Below are 27,401 nucleotides of genomic sequence, written 5' to 3'. Positions count from 1 at the left end.
ACTTTAAAAACGTAAATATGGATCCGTAATCCGTTTGTTTACACATTTACAAATGTGCACTTATATGTATGTAATGATTAGTGTGCGAAGTATTGTATGTAAAGGTATAATAACGCGTTTGGTATATAACCATGTGCATTCACGCCGGCCGGTGCAGTTAGTTAGCCTACTGGGGACTTTCTTGATTCTATCAGTCGCGGTCGCGGTTTCATTCGCTGCGCTTTTGCTTGCTATAGTGCGAATCAACTGATTGTGAGTCGAGATACTTACGCTTTTTTCGCAAGAGAAATTACTTTGTAAATGCATATCAGGTAAATATGTACTTTTATGTATCGTCAAGTAAATAATTTTTCTTTCTCGTTATTTGTTCTATCGACTTTGTAAAATATCATTTATTTATAATCTACTTGCACGTGGTTTTCTGTTGGAGTAAATTGTTGTCGTATTATTAATTAGTTTTTTATAAACGAAATTCGTATTTTAAAGATAATTTGCACAAGTAGTTTATAAAGTTGAAAGTTTCTAATATTAAAAAAAGCTTTTTGTGTAATATACAAAACATTAAAAATTATCAGCAGAAACTGATATTTAACACCTTACTAAACAAATTGAAATATCATATTTGTGCTAGTAAAGAATGGATTATAATTAAATACTTTAGTTTTAATGAAAAAATTGGGATTTTATAAATGATTATAAGAAATATTTGATCCAAAGACTAATTACCGCAATTAACTTTTAATAAACTCTTTTTTAATATTAACGATTCTTGTTGATATAAACGCGAATGTCCATCAACATTTTGTAAATCGATATTTATTTATATAGACTATGGATTAAAGTGCTTTATTTGTATAAGTACATAAATAGCAATTAGTCAAAGTGCAGTAAATCAGTTATTACTATTAATTGTTTTATCGTAAGTTCAATTAGAGAATATGCAAGAAAACCTTACTACAAAATATAAAATATTATTTGTTTATAGATGTGTAATTATTACAATTATTAAAAAAATGACTAATTGTGTGGAGTGCGTGTTTTTATTTTTAGGTATGCTCGGTTATGGTTACCAAAAACAATTGCTTACGTTTTAAATTGCTTTCATAAAAATGACACCGCCCTTTAATCTTTTTTATTGTCATCATATTTATTATAAAATTCCAAGTTTTTTTCGAGATTTTTTATGATTACACGGTACTTTTAAAATCACTAGAAAATAAATCAGTTAATTCAGTGTTTTACGTATTAGTCAATAGCAATAGCAGCGATTTAATTAGATTACGATAATGAACAGGGACATAGTCACCTTAATATTACCATGGGTTAAAGATGGCCAGAGTATTACAGATTTAAAGTTCTGCATATCTCAAGACGCTTTAAGTCCCTTGGTCACGAACTGAAATTTTCTTGGGTTTATTTTATGTTTATCTAGAAAAAGAACGCAAAAACTCTCAATTTTGATATTTTTGGATCATTCAATAAAAACGCCGCATGGTATCTATGTCCCTGTTGGTGATCCGTCACTATTTATCGATAATTACAGGTAATTACCATATAAACCACTGCGAACCTGTAGATAAAGTTACTGCGATGAAATAGGTAAATAATTTTTTGGAGTATATGGTACGAAACAGTAAGGAATTTATAGTGAATGTATTAATAGACTTTGTTGGTTAGCTATTAGCAATCTGTAAAAGTAATAATTAATATTTCCTGTACACACCACATCACATACGCTGCACTGTTGACATCTTTTAACACGTTGCAGTATACAATCAAGTAGTCGCTTGAGAAACACATTTGCAGTTTATTTTCCATAAATGATTAAGTAAACCAATCGAAACTAATAACAATGAAACATCTAAAATCACGGATTTATCTGGAATTTGTTGCTTTCATTGATTTATTTTTAAATGGTACCTGTATATATGTACAAATAAAATCGGTTCATTAAATGATTAAGGATATCTTTATATCTCAACGATCCGATAACAATTACGAATTGAAATAATTAATCAACTAAAACGAAACTTTCAAATAAACGAAATATGTCTACATACTTCCGCTTCATTTATCAAGTTATGTCCGATTGATACCATCATGGTCAAATCACGATCAGATCAAAATATCGTTGGAGAGAAATAACGCGGTTAATTGACTGGACCTTGTAGAATGTATGTATATATGCTACAATATTTGACAATACCTGACTGTGATTGTACCATGTCTTGATCGTGACTTAACCGACAGTGTGAATTGATCAGATAAAACTATTGTTGGAGAGAAATACCGCCGTCAATTGAACGGTCCGATCACGGTTTGATTACAGTAACTAAAATATTGTAGGACACAGTCATGTCAAGAGCGATTCATACTATAGGCCAAGAAGTCAAGTCAAGAGAAACATCGCGGTAAATTTACTGGATCGTGACTTGACTGTGCCTTATAATGTCAATCGTACTGAAATTAGTCATGGTCCACTCAATTGACTGCGGTATTTCTCTACAACCACATTTTGATCGAGACTGGACCGTTGGTTGTCATTAAACCGTAGGTGTGTACTCAGTTTGGTTCGGTCAAGATCAATTTCGCCCAATTTATGCTATTGGTCAAGTCACGGTGCAGTCGTGTAGTATATATACGTACTACAAAGAACGGTCAAATCATGATCCAGTCAATTTATCGTGTTATACCTCTCTAACCATATTTTGATCTGATCTTGACTTGACCGTGACTTGACTGACAGTGTGAGTCGATCAAATCAAACTGTTGTTGGAGAGAAATACCGCGGTCAATTGAACGGTTTGATTATAGTCAACTTAAATATTGTAGGACACGGTTAAGTCAAGACATATTCATTTTATAGACCAAGTCAAATCAAGAGAAACATAGCGGTAAATTGACTGGATCTTGACTTGGCTGTGCCTTATAGTGTCAATACTGCTAAAATATTGTTTTACTTGTCTTTACGGGATCAGAACGTGGCCTAACCTATGCGGTATTTCTCTTTTACCATATTTTGATCGAGACTGGACCGTTGGTTGTCATTAAACTCCTGGCGTGTACGCAGTTCGGTTCGGTCACGGTCAATTTAACCCGATTCGTGCTATCGGTCAAGTCACAATGCTGTCACAGTCAAGTAATATATTGTAGCATATATAAATACCATAAGGAACGGTTAAATTATGATGTAGTCAATTTATCGTTTTGTTTCTCTCCAACAATATTTTGATCCTATCATGACTTCACAGTGACTTAACTGACAGTGTGAATCGATCACATCAAACTATTTTTGGACAGAAATACAGGGTCAATTGAACGGGCCGACCACGGTCTCATTACAGTCATCTTAAATATTGTAGGACACGGTTAAGTCAAAACCTATTCATACTATAGGTCATGTCAAGTCAACAGAAATATGACGGTAAATTAACTAGACCGTCACTTGACCGTGCATTATAGTTTCAATACTGCTACAAAATTTCTTTACTTGACTTTGCGGGATCAGACCGTGACCTGACCTATGATATGAATCGTACTTACAGTTACTCATGGTCCATTCATCTGACTGCGGTATTTCTCTCCAACCATATTTTGATCGAGATTGATTTGTCATTAAACCGCAGGAGTGTACGCAGTTCGGTTCGATCACGGTCAATTTAACCCGATTCGTGCTATCGGTCAAGTCACGGTGTAGTCGCAGTCAAGTAAGATATTGTAGCATATATACGTACTACAAGGAAAGATCAGATCATGATCCAATCAATTTATCGTTTTGTTTCTCTCCAACAATATTTTGATCTGATCATGACTTAACTGTGACTTGACCGATAACTTGAATTGGGCATTACCCCACAATTCTAATAAAACCCTTCATCTTTGTGAATGTAATACATACTTGTCTGATTCATACTACTGGTTAAGTCACGGTCCCATAACGGTCAGATCAAAACATCATTTGAGAGAAATCGTCCGGTAAATTGACTGGACCATTACTGGACCGTGCCGTCAAGCTACAATATTTTACATTTGACTTAGCGTGACTTGATCGTTCCTTATCGCATGAATCCTGCCATATAAAAAATATGCTATAATATTTTAATTGAGCGTAACCGGACCGTGACTTTACCGTGACTTATCCGATAGTATTACTCTGGCTTTGCCTAACTTTTTTTATATGAGCATTGTAATTCTTCAGAAAGTTTTATCATAAAACTGTGCATTTTTTTCTACCTAAATACACTTGAAAAACATTGATTGAAATAAAGTAACTAACCCAACGTAACGTAATGTAACGTAGCGTAGCTTAACGTAGCGTAGCTTAACGTATCGTAACGTATCGTAACGTATCGTAACGTATCGTAACGTATCGTAACGTAACGTTACGTAACTCACTGTTTAATTTACCTACTACCTACTGATTAATTAATAATCCTAATTAATTTAGGTACTGACCATTTCGTATATTTATAGTGGCTATTTTTCTTTAAGCTCTTTAAGTGTTCTACAAGGCCATCCCTATTTCCTGTGTATTTATTTTTCGTATTATCTATATTTGTATTCAAAGTAAAACTATTTTATATTTTTGATATCAACTAGAATAACGTTTCGTACTTGAAAAGGCGTTTTATCATGCGACCTCAGTGGTTGATAGGCTAAACAGAATTCATTGGATAAATGCAACTCCTTAAAACATGATGAATTGTGTTCTATACGCGGTACTATAATATCCTTTACCTTGATTATGTAGGTATACGTGCAAGTTTATGTATGTGCCCTATTTTGCAAAACGCCGGCATAAACAAACGCTAACACATAAGTTATTCGACTAACTTTGAATTGTAGTTTATTTTCAGACGATTGATTAACTCCACGTAATTCAGCATATACACCGCGTTCATTTGTATAGAATAAGCTACTAGACGGGGGCCTACGCAATGATGTCACTTCAACGATGAATTTTATGGTCTATTTGGATTTTGCCTACGTCTTTACCATGTATGTACGCGTTTGTACACAACGATATTATTATAACAGTTACAGGTGAGTGATATCATAACTAGCCAAAAGCAGACAATACTTTTTGTTATCTTTCACTTTATTCGCTAAAGTCTGTAATTTGTATATGTGTGTACAATAGGTAAATGTGAAAATGGTTGTGCAACACAAGCATGTACTTATATGTTCGTAACTTTTAAGGAATAAAGGATGTGAATCAGGGGCGGCCTTTGGGGATGGCGAACAGGGCATCCGCCCGGGGCCTCGCTCTTGCAGGGGCCTCGCACACTCGCGCAACAATCTAATTAGAAAAATATTAGGTAGTAATAGTACGTACTACTAATGTTTATTTGAATTTCTTAATAGTCTTAAAAGAAGCCGCAAATTTGCTATCTTTGTTTTTATCATTTTTTTTTAATTTTCGATAAACAATTTTAAAACTGTAAACTTATTTATGAATCACTTTGCATTTTTCAAGCATCATCATTAAAATTAATTCCACAAAGACGAGGGCCTCGCAAAAATTTACCCGCCCGGAACCTTCCAATGACTAAGGCCGCCTCTGATGTGAATGTAGTCTTGGAAATATTCAGGCTTTCAATATATGGTAGACAGTTTGGTGCTATTGTATATTATATGTGGTCTACCGTCGTGTATTTACTTGATATTTTATAAACTGCATAAATATTAATTGCAAGCAGACCGCATTATTACTACACTCTTAGCTGTATGTTGGGCGCTGCCACTGACCGTTTTTTCGACCAATTCTGCAATCGGCCAAGGCTTGAAGTATGTAACGTTTCTATAGACTTTGTGCTTGTGAACGACCGAACCTATGAATGCACAACAGGTATATAACCTGGGTCAAAAACTTAACTCTAAAAAAAAATATAACGTCCCTGGACAAAAATTTTCAGTCTCTCAGAGTCTTTCAGCGTCTCTGAGAGCGTCTCTCGCAGTCTTTCACAGTCTCTCAGTTATTGCCTAGGTGTTTTTATGGATCTGTCACAGTCTCTGTATGAGAGACTCGAACGATAAAATGGTTAATTCAGAGATTCGAGTCTCTCACAGAGAGACTGAATGAATAAAAGTGAATTGAGACACTCGAGTCTCTCGTAGAAAGACTGGGATCTCTGAAATATGCTGAACTTAGAAAATTTTAACCATGTCTATCGAGACACCACTTATTGAGAGATTTGAGTCTCTCGTTCAGAGATTCGAGTCTCTCGTTCAGAGACTGGATACGAAATGAGAATCTCTCTATGAGCAACTCGAGTCTTTCGTTCAGAGGCGCTAAGCTGTTTTTTTTACAGTCTCTCGACAGTCTCTCTCAGCGACACCAGAGAGACTCGATGAGAGACGGAGACTCGAGTTTCGTTTTCAGAGACTCTGAGAGACTGAACATTTTTATCTCGGGGTGCCTAACCTATCCTAAAAAGATTATGGAGTGAATTGTCTGAAGCTCAGGTTAGATAGTTTTATCAATTTTCACAGGAGAGATAAACATCACTTTAAAACATTTTTATTACGATGTTACATTAGGTTAGGTTAGATTGAGAGTGGGTTGGGTTGTGCTAGTTTCTTTTTAATATTTGATGTGTTACCAAAATTTGGAAAGAACGCTTTGGTTGTGTGTCGTAGGTTTAGTCGTAACGATGTAGCGGAAGTGTCATAACGGAAACAGACGTAAATAGTAAATTTTTGTGGAAGCGGAAACGGAAGCGAATGCGGCAGCGGAAGTGTAATAATTTTAGGTGATTCGTTAATGCAGTGGTCGTGGGCCTTTTTTGCTAATATTTTGTTACAAATTTTGCATTTAGCATTTGCATCGTTAATACGAATAAAATAATTCCAAATGTAACTTCTTTTTGGCTTCAAAATTGCACTTTTAACTTAAAATATATACTTCTAAGTAAACACTATACAAAATAAATAAATGCTATAACTGAGTTAGTCTTTTCGAAATGAAATTATTAGAACTGGCTAAGGGGACGTTTTTAGATTAAAGTAGGAAATTGATGAGAATAAAATTTGGAAAATATGAATACACGAAATACTAGGAAATAGGTTTAGGCCCTAAACTATAATAAAGTTATTTGCACAGGAACAATATTATTATTAACAAAATTTTGCCGGTTATAAGGCCGCATTGACGCTAATACTTCTGAATACTGAATATGAATGCGAAACTTCCGTAATTGCGGAAGCGGAAGTAGAGGTCTGTTGCAACACTATTAGACCGTATAATAAAAGTTACATCTAGAGCTTTGGCCGTAACGAGACGTACAATCCTAGAATTCGTCATAAAATATGACCATATGACTTTGTGCCCAACATATACGCCACAATTTGTTTCGAGTTACGATCCAATCTGATAAATACTTAATCTTTTGTTATTAGCGTACGCATCTGCTTATATAATACGTATAACAATTTTTATGGGATTTGAATGTAGTCCTCGAAATACGGCTTTGAGATACGTCAGACAATATTTTGACCTTATTCCTTGAAATACTGTCATTTACTTCAAGTTATACTAGTTCGCTTGTCCTACAATAGATATAAATATTAAAACAAAATTAGTCAAGTGCGATTTGGACTCTTACTTACGATTGATACTTAGAAGTAGTTCTCTAACTATTGAAGAAGCTACAGGATGACGAAGCAATTGCCATGTCAGTAAAAAAGTATGTTAATTGTACATGTAAATTAAAGTTTAAACATTTTGATTTGATCAAATTGGTCGGAATCCAATCTAGAAAAGTGAGAGGGGGTTGAAAATAAAAACCGAAGGGGTTAAAAATAAAGACCATTTCTTATCGTTTTGTGTGATGCTCTTTTTCATTTTATTCCGCTGTACCCACTTTATATAAATTATAAACCACTATATTAGTGATATGACATATGTGACACCTACGCATCCTTACATAAAATAAATTTGCACACATTAAGTACCTGTTTGTGCGTAAATAATGTTTATTTTTCACACGTTCTAAATATCTAAATGATACCATTCCCATACATACAAAATGATTATTTATTTGTTATACTATTTGTGGTAATCTCACTGCTTCCATCCGTTGGTAAAAGAAAGAAAAAGTTGACGCATATTTTACCGTTCAAGTGGATAAATGAGAAGGTACTTTTATGGTTAACACACCAAAAATACAAAATAAGATGATTGTGTAACGTAATTAGTGAACTTAAATGGTCAGCGAGATGCGAAAATACTTCAAATTGTTAAAATAACAACGGTCTATACGGGTTGTATCAAGAAATAGATCATGAAGAAGCTGAATTGTTCGCATTATGCAGTGGAAGTTTACTAACCTATTTCTTGGCATAATATAGCTGGAGCTCTTCTACGATATTTTTCCCTGATGATTTCAGAGACGAATGCGCAACATTTTCTTCTTAGAAACCTCGTCGAAGAAATCAGGAATAAACGTACTTTTTTTAACTATTTGCGAACAGTAATCTAATCTAGGTCTACCCTACCCCTTTTAACTCCTGTTTCTTCTTCCAATATGAAGAGAAAGATTATGTTATTTTAAACTTTGTAGTTATTCGTTTGTGCGGTTGTATGGTAAAATTACTATGTAAGAACCACAATAATAATTAAAGTTCCTATTTCCTAGCGATAAAATCATTTAGTTTACCTACTAACCTTTAAAAATAGATTTTCTTTTAGAAATGACATAATTGTTTACTTTTATGCATGTATATGTCAGTAATTACCGTGAGTCTAGTATCTGAAAATGCAAATTTGCTATTTGTAACACTTTTACGACATTTGTTGAAGCTAATGAGTTCATTTTGTTGATCAAGATGTATTTATTATAGTTTAAAACAAAAATAACAGCGGATCATCACACACGTAATACTCTAGCCGTAAACATTTTTTTTAAAACTTTTGTATTAAAATAGAACGGACGAAAATGACATAAATTGCAACGTGCCCTTTTGGGAACTTAATATATATCAATATCAAACTTTAAAGTGTAATTAACTTTCTATTCTCTACAGATTATCTTTTAAATTAGTGAGGAAAAGTCGTTGTTGCTTTCACGCCCTCGCCGGGAATAGAACCCGGGTCTACTTATACTCTTATTAATTCTGAGTAATCTGTAAAGGGTAGAAGATTAATTTCACTTTATTGTTTGATATTGAATATTAATCTCTTCGAGAATAAACTTAAACTGTCTCCTTTCCCTCAAACGAATAAAAGAAAGTACGGAAATGAATAAGAAAGTCAAGGAATATTGTAAATTTGGAAATGTCTTTCTCTTTGACATACTGAAACAAAACACTAATAATGCTGATTTTTTAGTAACTAATAAAAATTCTGTCTATTTTTAAATTCGAAAACGTACATACATAGGCGTACATGTCGATGATGTAAATATCTATTGTACATAATGTAATAATGCCCATCTGTGTGTATTTTGAACGATTTAAAAATAATTTAACTACGTCATTAAGGTGTAGTTTTTCTATTTTAAAATTAATCATTGTTAGCACAAGAGAAGGCCTTGGAAAGGTTACACATGACTGACAGAGTCAATTTCTTGCTTCAGTTATACTGTCTGTTATGATTTGTTCATGTTTGCTGTCGAAACAATAAACTCTTAAAAAAGTATTTAAAAAAAATGAAATTTAATTTTAGTTTCGTGTATTTCTTAATAATCAAAGCATAGCAATAAATGGGCGATTTTAATGTGAAATAACTTATTGGTTTTTAATTATATCTCACATCAAATAATACCAAACTGATATAACCATGCTTCCTTTAATGTGTAGTCGACAGATATAATTAATTGAATGTAAACAATGGGGTGACATCGTTCAAAAATTAGAGTAACAACTACTGGTCTTTTGTATACAGATTGACAAGTAATTTGCTCATGTGATGGCTTACAGAAAGGGTAGATGGTATATATATACAGGGTTTGTCCGGAAAGTAATAGGACTGATTTCCTTCCAGCGCGACTGTACTTCGGAGCGTGCGCGCACCGACTGGATTCGCTAGAGGGCATTCCTAGCTAACGAACGAGCGGCTGATGAGTTGTCTCCGGGCACTTGGAGAGTCAGAACAGGCTTTTTCGTGCGACGTGTTTCTGTGAGTGGTGCAAGCCGAAAATGTGTGAAAGTGACCCCCAATAGTTTGAATAACGTAATCACAGGTGACGAGTCATGGATCTTTGGGTATGATCCCGAGACAAAGAGGCAATCTTCTGAGTGGCACACGCCGGCGTCTCCTCGCCCAAAAAAGGGAAGAATTAGCAAATCCAAAGTGAAAACGGTGCTCATTGCCTTTTTTTACATGAAAAGCATCGTCCACCATGAATTTGTTCCTCCTGGACAAACCGTCAACTTCAAGTTTTACGTAGAAGTGCTCAACAGACTCAAACGAAGGTTCAATTGGGTCCGACAAGGCATCGCAGCTAACTGGAAGTTGCACCACGACAACGCCACGGCTCACACCGCCTTTCTTGTGGACAGCTACCTGACCAAGGCCGGCATCCCAATGCTTCCGCAGCCGCCCTACAGCCCAGATGTGCCCCCCCCCCCCCGGACTTTTTTTTGTTTGCTCGCCTGAAAAGGCCGATGAAAGGCAAGCATTTTGAGACGACAGAGGGGATCCAAGCAGCATGCACCCCGGCTCTTAAGGCTATTCCGGAGAATGCTTTCCGTGACGCCCTCAATGGTTGGAAATCGCTCTGGCAGCGCTGCATCGACGCAGAAGGAGCCTATTTTGAAAGTTTTTAAAGAATTGTAACGATTGGCTCAATATTTTTTTTTAAATCGACTCACTGTCGAGAGTTTAATTTTGATTACATGATGGTACTTTTAAAACATAATTTTTTTGACATCAGCATTGATTCTAATATGCACTGTTATTTTTTATTTGATTTATTATATTTACTTGTTTCATTTAACATCAGACAGGGTATTGGCCGGCTTAGAAACTGAAAATGTAAAATATATTGAAGTTTTCTTTAATATACCTATATGCTCGAAGCGTACATAATTGTATATTAATCAACAATTAAAAATTAACGAATGGGAGCACGCCTTCTGTAACTATGATAGAGTAATTACCACTAACAATGAATACAACGGTTACATCAAAAAGCGCTTTGATTTATTAATTATTGTCGACCCGCCCTTATTAGCTTATACAAATCTTTCTAAAATGTTGCACTTCACTTAATTTTGTGTGATGATCCAGTAAACCAAGAATTCAATGGTCTTGTGCTAGCCAGTTACTCTTTTAATAATACTTTCATAAATTTTAAACTATAATCTGTACATCGAAGACGCGATCAACATCATTAAAGACAGTACAATTGTTGGGATAGATTTACAGAGGCAAAAGATTAGTATGTTTAGATTTGCAGATGATATAGCAGTATTAGCATCTAGCAATCTAGCATCTAGAGTTACAGATAGCTTTAAATAAAATGGATGCGGTACTGCCAAAAACAGTACTGTATGAAAATAAATAAAAGCAAAACAAAAATACTGGTATGCAGGAGACGAAAAATTAGAAGTGGCCGATTTTAGGTATCTTAGGAAGTCAGATAAGTCAGGATGGAAGGAGCAGTAGTGATATAAAGTAGAGGATAGCGGAGAGTCGAGTTGCCTTCAATAAAAAGAAGCCACTTCTATGCTTGCGAACGGTTAATTTAGAATTCGAAAAAGATTGTTAAAATTGTTTGGAGCGCGGCGCTTTACGGGTGCGAAACATGGATGGTGAATGCGGCGGAAAAGAAAAGGTTAGAAGCATTCGAAATGTGGTGTTACAGGTGAATGATGAGGATATCTTGGATAGAGAAAGTTATAAATGAGGTATTAGAAAGCATAGGAGAACAGAGGACTGTATGGAAATCGATAAGAAATAGGCGAGATAGGTTAGTAGGACACCTTCTCAGGCATTAAGGTCTAGTCAGAGAAGTATTAGAGGCAGAAACAGGAGTTAGGAGGGGTAGAGGTAGACCTAGATTTGATTACTGTTCACAAATAGTTAAGGATGTGGGTTGTTCTAGTTTTAGGGAAATGCGAAGATTAGCTCAAGATTGGAGGGAGTGGAGGTGCGTGTCCAACCAGTTTTAGGATTGACCTGTTAAAACTTTTCATGCCTTTAACATTTTATTTCGAAAATTATATATTTTGACCAGTGTCCTAAATAATGTTCACGACTCCAAGTATGCGTATTATTGATAAGCAGAAACATAATACGTAATCAGTTGGGGATTTAAATATTTTGTTTTGCAAAATACTTCTGTATTTACATACGTATACCATATACGTCTATTATTGTTACAATTTATTTATATTATGCGTCTAGTGTTTCACTAATAACTAGAAAAAAATACAATACCATAAAAGTCATTACATGCTATTGTCAATTATCACTTGTACGCTTGACAATTCAACAATAATTTATTGCATATTAATAAAGGATCACGTAACGATGCGCAACTGCGTGTATATACAGAGTGATCGGTATTTTTAAACGACTCTAGTCAGGGTGAAAATGTATAAGTCGATAATAAATCTCAAGAGTCGCAACAATCGATTTGAAAAATAAATTATGTTAAAGTCGAAAACACACCGATTCTGTTGCAATCATCTGAAAGTATAGTCGAGAAGATTCTGGAATATTCGGGAATCGCTCATGTTCAAGACTTGTCCAGTTTGGTGTGTGCTTAGGTTTGTATCTAATAGAATGTTCTCGAATGTTTCAAAGATGGTCGTCTTCAGTTAGAATGTTGTTGAATGCCTGTAGATTGTTCTCAGCCAGAATTTACTAAAATGAACTGGTCTGGAAGAGTCGAGAACATCCTGGAATGTTCGAGAATTGTTATGTCTGAGTGAGGAAGATGACTTCTGACATTGCAATTGGCCATTTTTTTATATATTTCTACCAAAGTATTCCAAAAAGTACTTGGAATTTCCTATAATACTCAAGATTTGTCAAGTTTAGTGTGTGCTTGGGAATGCGGATGGACAACCGTCCATCAAACACCCGTTTACAATAAGTAAGGATGCAGTACCTACTAGAATGTTCTAGAATGTTTTTAGAATCGAGAATATTCGGGAATATTCGAGAACCGTTGTGTAGGGTTAACTAGATCGAAATAATCGAAAACCTTCTGGAAGGACGAATATATTTGATTGGTTGACACGGCTCTGGCACTAAATTAGGGATTTTTTGAAGTGGGTTTTTTTTAGTTAGTATATCAATAAAATAAAATGTAAAATATCATCCAGATGACTGGTTTAACACCTCCATTTCTTCCTGTATTGAGCCAATCTTTCTAAGTGTTTTTATGTATCTTTCATCTTTTTGATACATTACTTATGACATAAAGCTGTCAACGTTTTCTTTCTTGTACTTCATATTTTAAAGTATTCTGACTGTAAATTACATATATGACCGTATGTAATATTGCTTTTAGGTGTACTGTTTTCTCTGCTAATGATTTATTTTATTCTTCAGCATCACGTCAAACATTAGCATTCTTTTTGGTAATCTCCTTGATGTTTCACTATAATCTATAATGTGACGTAGTCATAAAGGGTGCTGCTGGCTTTTATTTTACATATTTGTGCATGCTTTACAGATAGTTGATAATGTAAACACCCTGTTGAACATTTATGTATAGGTTTGCATTCTGTGTTTCGATATCGCAATACAAGTAATGAATGCCTTATTATTATTGTGATGCCATGGCTATCGCTTTGACATTTTTAAGGTATTTTATTAAAAACATGCGAGTGCATGCATTTGCATTTGTAGGTAGGCTCGTACAATGCGTCCACAGTGTCGATAGTTAGCGTTTCGAGCTGCCAATGTTTAGGCTAATTAACGTTCTTTTAATAGACAACCAGCAGACACGATTCTGTCTTTGACAAGAAAATCTATTGTTTACGCGCTCGTTTATGGAAGATAGCAAATCTAGCGTTACTCTAATGGGCAAAATGAATCAATTAAATTGTTGATTTATAGTCGCAATGTTTTTACACCGATTGAAATTATTTTTATGTAAATGCATTGCAAGATTAACGCGAGTTGACACAAGTTTCACTTTGTGAATAATTTATTGTTTGTTGCATTACGCTTAAATAAGTGCTACCTATGCTACGTAAGTTAAATGGCACGAGTATACGGGGTGTTCAATTATATCGACCAATTAAGCAAGATAAAAAAATTAAGAGAGATTACCTTAAGGGTTCCACATGCGAAGGATTGTATGGAACCCTATTGGTATAACAACGTTGTCTATAAGAGTCTTCTAACTTTAAATGAAATTAGATATAGATCTGAAATTCACACGTAATGCGTTGCTCTCTAAAAGTAAAACGGTGAAAAACTGACTTACAATTAAATAAAAAGTCACTGTAGAACCAGTTGTTATTCACAATAATTAACCGATATTTAACCAAAAAAGCAGAGATGTTTCACTAAGAAATCGGCATTTTTAACTAATTCATCATTTAGTTTGGACACGAAGAAAACTAAATTTTTATGATAACGCAAAAATTACAATTTTCGATTGTAAATGACTGCATTTACCGTAGAAATAGTAGAATTTATTAGGTAACTTGTAATAATCTTAATTTTGACGTTTTTTTAAAAATAATTTTAAGTTTCTTAATTATTACAATTAAATTTGTAATATCAACCTAGTAAATTTATTTCTGCTGGGATTTTATCTTTACAAAATCGGGTTCAGATTGTAATTTTTAATATTTTCGCTTACGAAGCAACGGGCTAGTGGGATAAATTGTAGATATCGCTTTAATATTTAGGTATATTTTCGGTTTTCATTTTCTCCGTGTACTGATGTAATCAGTTATTTACGTAATTCACTGTTCTATCAGCAACATTTAACTGAAAGCTACATTAGCATTCTTCGAGACTTTATTTGCAGGTAAGAAACCTTTATTACAATTTCAAACATTATTTTTTCTCATTGAAAATCTAATATTTCGACTAATTTTACAAATTAGTGCTTGTCTTCCAACGAAAAGGTCTGGGTTCTATTTCGGGCCAATTTTTTTGTTTTTCTCTCCTAAATGTAGGTATATTTTTTCATTTTTTATATTCACTAATTCAATGGTACTTTCAATTCTTGATTAGTTTAGTTGATATTCAGTAATTTGTAATGCTGCTATTAATAATAACTGTGAAGATTAGTGAATATTTACTGAAAATTAGTGAAAATTGGCTCAAGTGGCTCAGAGACGAAAATCGAAGGGCACCACATATGCTAGCTAATAGGGGGTAAAGTCTTTTTTGAACTTTTTCTGACAAATTAGTAGTAAACTTTAACTCGAATTTCTTCGTTTCTCTAAACTCGAGATTCCAGTAAAGTCTTTAAAATCTAATTATCAGGAAGGGGTCTTTATATTTCAAAAACAAACAATGTCTCTTGACGCCCATGCGGGCCGCAGTTTCATCGTTAGTGTCAACCAGAAAATCGTTTGTGATGTTGCCCAGGGTTGTGATGTATGTGAATGTAAAAATGGATTAAAGTTTTATTATGCATACATACGTACCTAAGTAGTTTTATTTCCGACTGACCTACCACAAGAAAAGTTGCCACATAGCACAGAACACGTGATCATAATCAAAGCAATCGATGAATTTATAAATCGCTGAGCGATACGATTTTGTTTGTTTTTGAGGATGACTGTTCCGCATATTTCGATCGAGATCTAATATTAGCAAGAACACGAGAATTGTATGCGTAAATAATGAGAGCAGTACAATCGATTACAATCGAAAATTGATTAATTATAGTCTAATAGCGATAGTGATGTGACCTGCACATCATGGAATCACCGCACGATGTCACCAGCAATGTTCTATGAACCATTTTAAGTATTTGTTGCTGTCTTATTATTTCTATGTATGTTTATTACAAATTAAATATGTCCTTATAACTTTCGTTGTTTTCAATGAATTTTGTATATTAGATAATTAAGAGAAATTAAGGATGAATGGGAGATGTTTTTCATGAGTATATCTTCCAAGGACTTGAACTTACTTGCGTAATAAATAAAGGGGCCCAGGAGGCTGAAAAAATGCTTTCTTCTTATTTGTACCATCTATTAATAATTTGTATCATGTTGGCAAAAATATCAAGATTTTAGTGTTGATAAACATTTGAGAAAAGCTGTCTTGTAAAAACGGCAAATTTTTATATATCCGAAAAAATAACATCCTTATTTTCTATTGCAATGATCAAATATTAGTAATACCCAACGCATATATGTATCTATTTAAGTATGTAAGGGAAAGCTATTTATGTATGTATTTTCAATTTTCGATAATAATAAACGCTACTTATCGCCTCAAGGGCTAAACTGAAAATGTAAGTTCTTTGTACACCTTTTCACCGCAATCCCTACCAATTTAAGTAAAAGATCTTACATAATTGTAAAAATAGGATGGGCGGCAAATTTAAGCTTTGTCCCAGGTGGCAGTAATTCACGCTACGCCACTGATATCCATCTATGCAAACTGTTTCAGACTTCCGTTTCTTGCTTTATTCTTCACAAAAGAAGTAAAATAAAAAGCATTCTCGCATTTGTACAAATTGCAAACCGCAAGTTTACATGAGTATTAGCGGTTTTACTTAAGGAAATTATGCACTTTCTTGCAGATTTTATTATTGTGGTATTTACCTTCAAAACAAGAAATAAAATTGATGTTAATATCTAACTGTACATAAACATTTCTGTTTCACCTCCTTGTCATATCAACAATCTCCACTTTTAGATCGGATTACGCACCAAAAATGAGATACCTTTTAGAGTAAATGAGAATCTACCAGTACCTTTAGCATAACTGTTAAAAACGGATTTTAAACGCTAAATACCAATATTACTCCAACCTTCTTGACGCGAGAAGAGGCCTGACTTGAAGAAGAAAAGAGTCATCTTCCAGCAGGGCAACTGTAGCATTGGGGTACGATTTGCTTGACTACCCCTTTATTTTCCTGATTTGGCACACTCAGACTTCTATCTGTTCCTAAATTTACAGAAATTTATTGCTCGAAAGCGCTTCGCGTCCAATGAAGAAGTTGAGAGGACCGTAGATGAATATTTTTAAAGCCGACCAGACTTTCACTTCCAGGAAGGAATATTGACGTTGGAGAAACGCTAAACAGTGTGTGTTGAAATCAAGGAATATCGTGTAGAAAAATAAAATAATTTTTTAACTGAAAATCGCAGTTTTTATTTGTCAAACATTACTCTCATACATGTAGTAGGTATCAAAATATTGTCTGACGTAAAATGAAAGCTTCCTGCGTATCCGTACACATTTTTTAATTTCATTTTATCTATTGGTCCTACGTTGTAGAGTTATAGAAAATACCACAAATGACGCGGTAAACGCCATCTGTAGTACGATGCTACATTTTACGATTACGTATGATCCAACAAGATCCATTTAAATGTATGGATATCTACTTGCTGAAACGAATCCCGGCGTAGCTAATCTCAACGTGATAGGCACGTTACCATAATCGAATAAAATAATTCGAAGTGGTCTGTATTTTTGGATCTCATCAGCGCGTCTCAGGCAGCTCCGACAGAACTACAGATGGCGTTTACCGCGTCATTTGTGGTATTTTCTAAAACGCGCTGTTAAGACAGCAGGTAAAAGTTGGTCTGTGTTCTGTCGGAGCTGCCTGCGACGCGCTGATGAGATCCAAAAAGGTCGAAATCGCGATCCGCGTCTGGCAGTTTCGATAGAATACAGACCACTTCGAATTATTTTAATGGTAGAGTTATGTTGCCTATATTTTATATTTTCATTTTCGTCGATATTGATTTTCAATTTTGAGTAATTTCCGTTTTTCTTTTCAGATAATGAAATCATTTATTGTCTACTTATTTGTTGCTGCAATTTTTGCATCTTTGGCTGTGCTGATATGCGAATGTTGCAGTTGCATGCCGATCCATCCTCAAGAACATTATTGTCGATCAGATTTTGGTAGGTTTATAAATCTTAAAGCAAAACCCTGACAGGACATTGTAGACTGACAGTCAGACCCTGCCAGACATACTTTAAAGAAAAAAAATAATGCAACGTGTTATTATACAGCACGCTACTGAAGTGAAACTTCTTCAAACACACAAACATATCAGGATAGGGGTTAAGGAATTGGTTTAATGGTATTATTTGTACACTATGAATTTAAATTTTACACTATACATGCCGGAGTTGCCTGTAACGAACGTTGCATTCAAGCGCGCTCACGGCTCAAGCGATCCCCACTACGAACTCGACTACGTGGCCGAGCAGAGGGTGGACATCCGTTGCATGATTTCGTTACATAACAACTCGCATGAAACGAACTTACCCTACCGTGCGTAAAGAAGTTTCACTTCAAAAAGTCTAGAAATTTTTATGTGCATTCTCACTACAGTAGGTAAGAATGCACACAAAAATTTATAGCCTTTATAATTTAACGTATGCCTGGAAGGCCCTGGTTCTCGCTTTATTGGTTGAACTTGGTTAGTCCGCTTTATATGAATTCTTTGTAACGAAATTGCTTTTCTATATTATGAAACAAAACGAATATAATACCGTTTTTCAAAAATGGATTTGACAGTGATAACGGTTAGTAAAAGGAAAGCATTTGTATGTGTATGAAAAAAAGAGAGAAGAAGGGATTTTTAGAGGACGTTTCAGATTCAATCGCTGATCATTATTCGTTTCAGAGTTAAGTATTAAAAATTGATTGAAAATTTATTTGTACATTACTGCAATCTATTGTTGAAGAAGTTGTCAGTTTAAAAGTTAGATCAAGGTCGACCCCAATTGAACCAATTTAAGTGTGTACTTACTTATATAAAAATCAAATAGTATTTCTATTTATTATTATCTTATACATTAGAACTAATAAAAAAAAATTAAGGCTTTAATAATATCTCCCATAGTCCGTTGAAAATATAAAACGTATAAATAATTATTCTTAGTGCCTACCTAGTCTGTTCTTGCGTTCGCTCTTGGGATTTTATCTTCGTAAAATACATGATCAAATTTAGAGTATTTTACGCATTTTTTCCACACTTTTAAATTCATTTTCATCTACGTCACTTTGAAATTTCTGTAAAAACATATACTCTGATTTTAATCAACTGATTTTTTTGAAAAAAAAATCATGATTAACTTAAGAAATTAAAGTTAGTTGGACACGAAAAATGTATCGACGCCCATCGATGATTTTGCAGACGTATTTATGGTAGGACATCAATGGGAGCTAAACCGCGGGTTAAACTTATCATGAAATTTTGTACAAACATTTTCAAGGGTACAGAAAAGGATACAGAGTTCCTTTTATCAAAAAAAGAAAAAAAAATGCTGTTCCCGAGGGATAGATAAATTAGTCGTCGATGATCTTATTTATATCGATAAAAATTTAGATTTACTAATCACTAAAATCACGACTTTTATCAACCTTGCTTTGCGGAAATTTCACCTCAGTTATACAATATTTTAGTTTCTTTTACGTTGATATCTTTTTTCCTCTAGCGGGGCTATAACACTCACTAGCGCAAGACGCCGTTTGTTTCTAGTTTGATTACTTTTTTTTCGCTGTGGTACTTTTTGGCTTACGAATGGGGGTGACACTAGGCGCCACTTAGTTACGCCATTGTCTTAGCGATAAAGTTGTTTCTATTGCAGTGACGTTTAACTTTCCACTTACTAAATTTCGCGTAAATGTAATAAGTAGCAAGATCGGGAATACTAAGCACACGGAGAGCTAACTGTGTGAACTTATATATAGCTGATTTAATTCAGGGTAGTCAATATTATTGGTTAATTCAGGGTAGCTAAACGAAAGAATATGTGAAGTTAATATTATTGGTTTATTGTTCTATGTACTGTTAAAAAAAAAAAAAATTGTGTTCTGCAGCACCGCAGCTCTTGTAGACAAACCGATACAGAACGATGTGATCAAAAGTTTTTAATTAAATTTACAAACGAACTGTACATTAGTGGTGGAAGAACGAGCTATCGCAATGGCATCAATAGTCCTTCTTCGCGTAGCTGACGTTATTTAAATTTAATTGTAGCACTTACGCAATACTTCTAAGTTATTTTGAGTATCATCCGTTATGTTATTGATTACACACTTCAAAAGTTAAGTATTACATCTTAAAATACAACTTAATAGCATCGACGTACTGACATGTACATTCATTATTGAATACCATGTGATCGAATCTTTAATATAAAGTATAACACAAAATTAGATGTTTATTTTAGAAAGCTTTTGGCATTATGACACATTACGTCGTTGTAGAGCCAATCAGTTTCTTTGCCATTGCTTCCAGATGCTTTTTATTAATAGATAGGAACATTCCGATTCGATAATTCTCTTCTGTTAGTGGCGATTAGCGCGTTTGTAACACACATTAAGTCTTTCATGTTTACATCAAAAGTCATATGCGTAATAATAATGGTGTGTTAACATGTCTGTTTGCTTTAATGTAGCCAGAACTATGCTAGTAAATTGATAATTTTATTTTCGATAAAATATATTTAGTGTCTGCAGGGTGAAATTAATTAAATTTTAATTCATACGACTACTACAACTAGGAGGTTAGTAGAACTTCGGTAACATAAAAACCCTAAAAAAAATAACTTGAAAACCCTAAAAAAATCGGTTCTTTTGTATTGCGTTAGGTAGTGTCTTCCTCACAGTTTCAAAAAAAACGTCCAATAGCGTTTAGTTTACTATTTTTAAACTTATAAAGGGACATGACCATGATAATACTCACTTCGTTCGTGTTGTCTCTTCCTACCGTAACTTTATGGTACTAATCGTAACAATTTAATTTTTTTGTCAATATATTTCGGTTTTAATCGATATAGAACTCTTGTCTGTTATTGGCAAGTTTAAAACTGAATGAATATCTAAATAAATACGTTTCAAGAACAGAAAAAGTTGTATAGGTCGGGAATAGAACACGTCCTATTGTTGGCTTATTGGTTGTCATGGCGATCGGTTCACCACTGAACCAATCATCTGGTTCGGATATTTTGTTTACGTATCGTCAGGACGTCGATTCTGTTCCCTTTTGAATTTGATTGCTTTTTCAATTCAATACCATATTTTTGAAATGCCTTATTAATATCAATTAATTGCAAACATATTCATGTTTTTTAATTAAGTTTCAAAGGCCGTCGTCGGTTGGAACTGCACATCCAGCATCGAAGATGGAAGGAACTCTGAAGAAACTTATTGTCACTGGTGCTAGTAAAATGCTAGGAAGCAACTCCAACTGACGATGACCTTTAGACGAATTAGGACAACATCAGTGTAGAATTATGTCAAGCAGGGATAAAGGACAATTTTAGTCCTAATTAGTTCTAATTAGCTAATTAAGTAACTTCTGGCAGTATTCTACGTATTGCCTTCCTGTTTCAGTGATTCTGGCAAGAGTGAGACGCGAACTGGGATACAATCGGAACAGTGGCGATCGCGTGTACAAAACGCGAATCCGTAAAGAATTTAAAATGTCCGATAAAGCAAGAGAGGCGTTAAAATCGGGTCGAATCCTAACCTCGTGGGACGAGGCGACCTGCGGCGTGAAATTCGACGTTGGCAAAACTTACCTTATCACCGGTCGCGTCGTACATTTACATGCACGCGTTTCCTTGTGTGGAATGATAAATATACCGTGGAACAAGTTTACCAAAAGACAACGAAAAGGTTTACGGATGATGTATGGCAGGGGATGCCAGTGCAAAATCCAGCAGTGCCGTAACTACTATCACGACGGGATTAAAAAGAAAAGTTGCTATCCGTCCAAGAACAGCTGCCCGTGGTTTAATTGGAGCCCGGACCTGTCTGATTGCTACAGTCGTTACGTAAGTAGTGACATTAATTAATAATAACGAGTTTCGTGCGCGGGCTTTCGCGGTCATTGTCAATTGTTATCGTCCAGACAACTCGGGTGTTTCATATCATTGATTCATCGTTTTTCGAGTAGAGATAAATCGATCGAGGCAGGTGTGGATAGGAACCTTTGTTTATCTATTGGTGTCTATTAATTAATGTCTTTTAATAATTATCAAACACTAATGTGAAGTCATCTCAATTTCACCTTAAGTTAATGTGAAAAAACTTTTTATTGCCATTACACTCTCGCCGGGAATCGAACTCGGGACCTTTGACTTTACGCACCAATGCTCTGATCACAAAGCTACGAAAGGTGATAGCAGAAACAATGACAAAACGCACCTATGATTGCCTTCCCATTCCGTGTGCCCCCTATACTGAAATATATGTACGCTTACCTTTAGAATGTAGTAGAAATTCACCTTTTTATTTTGAGAAATTAAAATTTTTCAAGATGCTTCCCTGGTGATGCAGTTGTGGTAATCTCCGCTTTTCAAAACATTAACTATACTAGTCACATGTGGTTAAAATAATATGCATGAAATAGAACGACCTAATGGAATGTTCAATACTGCCAACTGTTGCAAAATTTACCAAGGGAATCATAAGTGTAACAAATAATAAACGGTTCAAAAGATACTATCCTTGGACCAACCGTACCTATCGATACATTACATCAATATCTACTCAAATTCAAATAGAACTCTCCTGGAGAAACTTTGATGTCCGATTATCTGTCTATATCTTATGGTCACAGTTGATTTTTATTGTTGTCGAATTACACAAATGTTCTAGCGTAAAATTTCGATTAAAAACCAAAAATATACGAGAAAAGATCAGCCAATCCTTTCATTTTGATGACTTATTGGATGTTTTAGTGACATAGTCGTTAGGGCATTTTCCGAAATATTTCTAGAACATATACCACACCTTTAACTATTTCACTATCTACCCGAGATAAAAATGTTTAGTCTCTCAGAGTCTCTGAAAGCGAGACTCGAGTCTCCGTCTCTCATCGAGTCTCTCTGGTGTCGCTGAGAGATACTATCAAAAAAACTGTTTAGCGTCTCTGAATGAGAGATTCGAGTCGCTCAAAGAGAGATCCTAATTTCGTATCCAGTCTCTGAACGAGAGACTCGAATCTCTGAACGAGAGACTCGAGTCGCTCATAGAGAGATCCTCATTTCGTATCCAGTCTCTGAACGAGAGACTCGAATCTCTGAACGAGAGACTCGAATCTTTCAATAAGTAGTGCCTCGATAGACATGGTTAAAATTTTCTAAGTTCAACATATTTCAGAGATCCCAGTCTTTTTACGAGAGACTCAAGTCTCTCAATTTTTCAGTTTTATTCATTCAGTCTCTCTGTGGGAAACTCGAATCTCTGAATTAACAACTTTATCGTTCAAGTCTCTCATACAGAGACTGTGAGAGATCCATAAGAACACCTAGACAATAACTGAGAGACTGTGAGAGACGCTGAAAGACTCTGAAAGACTTTGAGAGACTGAATATTTTTGTCTAGGGTAATTTTATAGGTGCACCGTCTCTCTTTACCTCTGATTCCAAGAGGTCTTTCATATCCCAGGAGGAGCCCTCTCCTTTTTCTTACTGATTTCTACTTTGTTCAATACGTCATCATTTTTAACCTTTTCTGACTACGGTATTTTCACCGTCCTCCAATAACTCCACATCTCAAAACTCAAACCTCAAATTCCTTCTATTTCCTCTTTCCCGACTGTCTCACCGTCTGTTTTTCGAATCCTGGGTAGTGAATATTGTTAGATGCAACTCAGTATTCTTTAATTTATGTTCAGATGTCTACCCCGTTTTTCATACTTATAATAAAGTAAGATTATACCCAATAGTAATCTGTGAGTTACAATAATTTACTTTTCAAAGTAGTGTGGAGAATTTATTTAACAAAATTTACCTGTATGATGTTTTTATTAAATACTATTGCTGATTGTTAACGATATCTACCTATACATTTTTGGTGCCAGGCAATAAAATAAGTAAGTCAGTTAACGCTCAGCGAACGTTTGGCAATGTAGCCGCGTGCTATAAAACGTGAAGTAGTATACAAGTGAAAATTGAAGCAAAAAATAATGCTATAAATATTTTAAAATTGTATAAGTGTTCTGGACACATAAAATAGATATCATTTTCTTTCATGTAGGTAAGTAACAGACAAAGTTATACAACATGCCGGATTATAGGTATCATTTGATATAGGCATTTCAAAAAAAATATTTCTAGTAATTTTAGCAAATAGTCATCATAAAAAAATATATATAACTGGTAGGTACATTAAATCTTTCTTTGAATTACATAAAAGCAAAACAGATGTATTTCATTTATGAATATTAAATACTCGTAAATCGCTGGGAGGTACCAGCAATAAATATTAAGTATTTTTTATAGATATAATTTATATCCCATGTTTATGATCTCGAAAGGTTCCGATAAAAATAGCAAAAATATTTTATCAATAAAAAACGTTCAAGGTGTAGCAATTTTAAAATATAANTTAAGTTCCAAGATAAAGTATGTCTGGCAGTTACAAATAAAAGAGAAAAATTGTGATAAATTGTTACCAAAGATTTTCTTAAGATTAATCTGTGCAATAAGAAAAGATATCAATTCTTATTTAGAGTTCATTTTGTTATTTTTCTTTTATGATCCATATATTTCATTCGAATATCGAAAATTTTTACGTTTATTTTCGCAACTCCGTTTTAGTACTGTTGATAAATAAAGTTGTTAATTAGTTTTCCCCGGGGAGGTACCAGCAATAAATATTAAGTATTTTTTATAGATATAATTTATATCCCATGTTTATGATCTCGAAAGGTTCCGATAAAAATAGCAAAAATATTTTATCAATAAAAAACGTTCAAGGTGTAGCAATTTTAAAATATAAATAGAAGTATTAAAAACATGAGAAATATTAAAAAATAACGTAAACAATAAAGTTATGTAATGAAAATATCTAGGCACTTTTCCAAGTGAGATAAGGTTTGATCTACGTAATCTAATAAAATTTTGATTTCATAATAACTCACGGTGTTACTTGAAAATTAAGGTCAAAAAATACAAAACTAGTCAATTACACTCGACAGTTGGCGAAGTAAAGTTGCAACTAGGGTTGCCACCCGTACTTGATTATAAAGTATTGTACTCTATTTCGACTGTGCGTACGTTATATTTTACAAGACACATAAAGTACGCAAAAATACTTTATTTAAGGCCTTAAGTAAACATCGTAATTTTGTAAGCGATTATTCGAAATTCAGAGTATTTTTACATCAATAATATTGCACAGAAAAATGGCAAGCCATATTTACGGAACAACCTGATTTCCCAAATCTGTTCAAAGTAGTGTCACTTTTGCTGTCCGTTCCGGCCACTTCAGCATTTACAGAAAGAGTATTCTCTGTTATGAACGCAAAGTGGCGGGACGACAGGAATAAAGCTTCATTAAAACTAATTAAAAATGAACTTTTAGTTTACTTAAATCTTTGTTTGCCATGTTTAGAGGCTATTAATGTATTTAAGAGCGACAGCAATTTGTTACTGGCTGTTAGGTGTAACAAAAAATATGTTTTTAAAAACAAAAAATAAAATACTTTATTTTTATGCTGAGTACATTTTTTTAACCTTTTAGTCGAGAAATACTTTATGTAAAAGGTGGCAACCCTAGTTGCAACCGATGTTATTCGATTGTTTTCCAATTTAAGAGTTTTCAATCTCCAACTCCGTCACTGTTATCATTTATTCTAGCCTTACAGTTACTGGTCGTCTTATACAGGGTGACCCATTTTAAATGAAGCACCTAAATTATTCTACGAGAAAGACTGACATCGAAAAACTTTCTTGACAAAGTTGTACAACTTTTAGGGGGACAAGACTGATGTCCTAGAAGACTAATTTCAAGGTTATTTTAAGGTTAAGTCGCTTTTTAAAATAGAAACCGCTATTTTTGACTCCGGATTCAAAAAGAGCTTGAAATTCTACATTCAAATATAATTTGTTATAATGGAAATTTTAGGTAATTTAAAGTTATTCTATGGTAAAAATTAAACTAATGCCTAATTTTTGGTGTCCAATTTTATAGATTCATCCAGATGTCTTTATCTCAAACTCTACATCAAAAAACAAAATTAAAGCGTAAATTTTTACACGATTTATGAGCTTCATGTTCCAGAATAAATTCTACTTTTTCATCCAAGATAAGATTCGGGGTCACCACATGATTATTTGTGGTTTGTATCTCAATCGGTACATTTCACACAAAAGCTTCAATCATAGGCTTATTATATTAAATAAAAAGAGACTTAAAATTATCATTGTTGTATTAGCATTTTAAACTAGAAATAATCGAGAATTTTAGCACTAAAAACAGTAAAATTTTCATTTTGTTGATATATTTACCGTAAAATGTCCTCAAATTACCATTATAATAAATTATATCTGAATGTAGAATTTGAGGGGGTTCTATTAAAAAAAAAGAAAAACGACTTAAAATTAAAATAACCTTGAAATTAGAGCTCACATTAAAGGTCACCTACCGATGTCCTCCTAAAAGTTATAAACTTTTGTAAGGACAATTTTTTGATGTAAGCTTTTCCCTCAGAGTTATTTTGGTGCTTCTTTTAAAATGGGCCACCCTGTAGGCATATTTATGAATTTTGCCTATTCATCTTTTCAGGGCTTTTGCCTCAGTAGTGTGAGAAACAGGCAATGTCGTTGGGTGAGAAACAATGATTTACTGGAGTGTAACAGGAATTTATATAACACCACCAAGTTTGTCTAATAAATTTCCATCTCAAAAGCAAAACAGTGCCAAATATTTCACGGAAACAAGACAAGCTGGTCTTAAAATACACAAATTTAATTAGTTCGCATTTCGACTCTAATTTCTATTAACAGCAATCAACTATAATTATTTAACTATTACTTGTACACTTTTCATATGTAATAAGACATATGTATCTGCGGTTGTGTACCAATTTGTAGTTTGTGTAATAATCAATAATCAACTTAACGCATTTATTTATTAATAAGTAATAGTAAACAGCTGTGTTGTACCTATTAGATTTAATATATGTTTAATTTTATTATTGTTCAGATAATTATGTATGTGATACGTTGTTCTCTGGATTTCTGATACATCTGGGAAGGTAATTCGCACAAATGTTCAAGCTAAAGTGCACCATCCAATTCTTTGTGAAATTCTAAGACATGCTGCATCAGTAATAAAACTCATAAACCAATCAGCGAGCTTAATCTCTGTTGCAAGTTAAAGCTTATGATTAGCGCCGATTGACCCAATTATTCTTGCAGCAAAGTAGATGGACCCTGTTTAGGGTTGCCATTTCTAAAATATGGAAACCAGGACAAGACGCGTGAAAACCCCGGATTTTAGAGTCCAGAACCCGGACATGTCAACAGGTTTTTTTAAACA

At 34.1% G+C, this 27,401-nt stretch overlaps 2 protein-coding genes across 3 annotated transcripts in view; one reads left to right on the top strand and one right to left on the bottom strand.

Annotated features, from left to right (window-relative positions):
* Positions 1 to 27,401, bottom strand: part of LOC108744882 (synapsin) — an 84,533-nt gene that overhangs the window by 12,090 nt on the left and 45,042 nt on the right. The window lies entirely within an intron of this gene.
* Positions 157 to 27,401, top strand: LOC108744965 (tissue inhibitor of metalloproteinase). 2 transcript variants are annotated; one of them, XM_025981730.1, is made up of 5 exons: positions 157 to 311; positions 4,857 to 5,043; positions 17,887 to 18,013; positions 21,462 to 21,904; positions 26,646 to 27,401. In XM_025981730.1, exons 3-5 carry the CDS (start codon positions 17,890 to 17,892, stop codon positions 26,748 to 26,750), a joined length of 672 nt encoding a protein of 223 aa, XP_025837515.1. In that variant the 5' UTR covers positions 157 to 311; positions 4,857 to 5,043; positions 17,887 to 17,889; the 3' UTR covers positions 26,751 to 27,401. The 2 variants fall into 2 exon arrangements, with proteins under 2 accessions (XP_025837515.1, XP_025837514.1); XM_025981729.1 differs by having other exon boundaries at positions 4,846 to 5,043.

This window comes from Agrilus planipennis, unplaced genomic scaffold (genome assembly GCF_000699045.2).
Source record: "Agrilus planipennis isolate EAB-ADULT unplaced genomic scaffold, Apla_2.0 scaffold42, whole genome shotgun sequence".
NCBI classification, from domain to species: domain Eukaryota; kingdom Metazoa; phylum Arthropoda; class Insecta; order Coleoptera; family Buprestidae; genus Agrilus; species Agrilus planipennis.
This window is presented reverse-complemented; position numbering and strand designations above follow the sequence as displayed.

Bases quoted from the DNA above. Each gene is read 5' to 3' on its own strand.
- LOC108744965 (XM_025981730.1), top strand. From the start codon at position 17,890: ATGAAATCATTTATTGTCTACTTATTTGTTGCTGCAATTTTTGCATCT. The intron at 18,014-21,461 runs GTAGGTTTATAA...TTCCTGTTTCAG, and splicing joins TTATTGTCGATCAGATTTTG to TGATTCTGGCAAGAGTGAGA. The intron at 21,905-26,645 runs GTAAGTAGTGAC...TCATCTTTTCAG, and splicing joins CTGATTGCTACAGTCGTTAC to GGCTTTTGCCTCAGTAGTGT.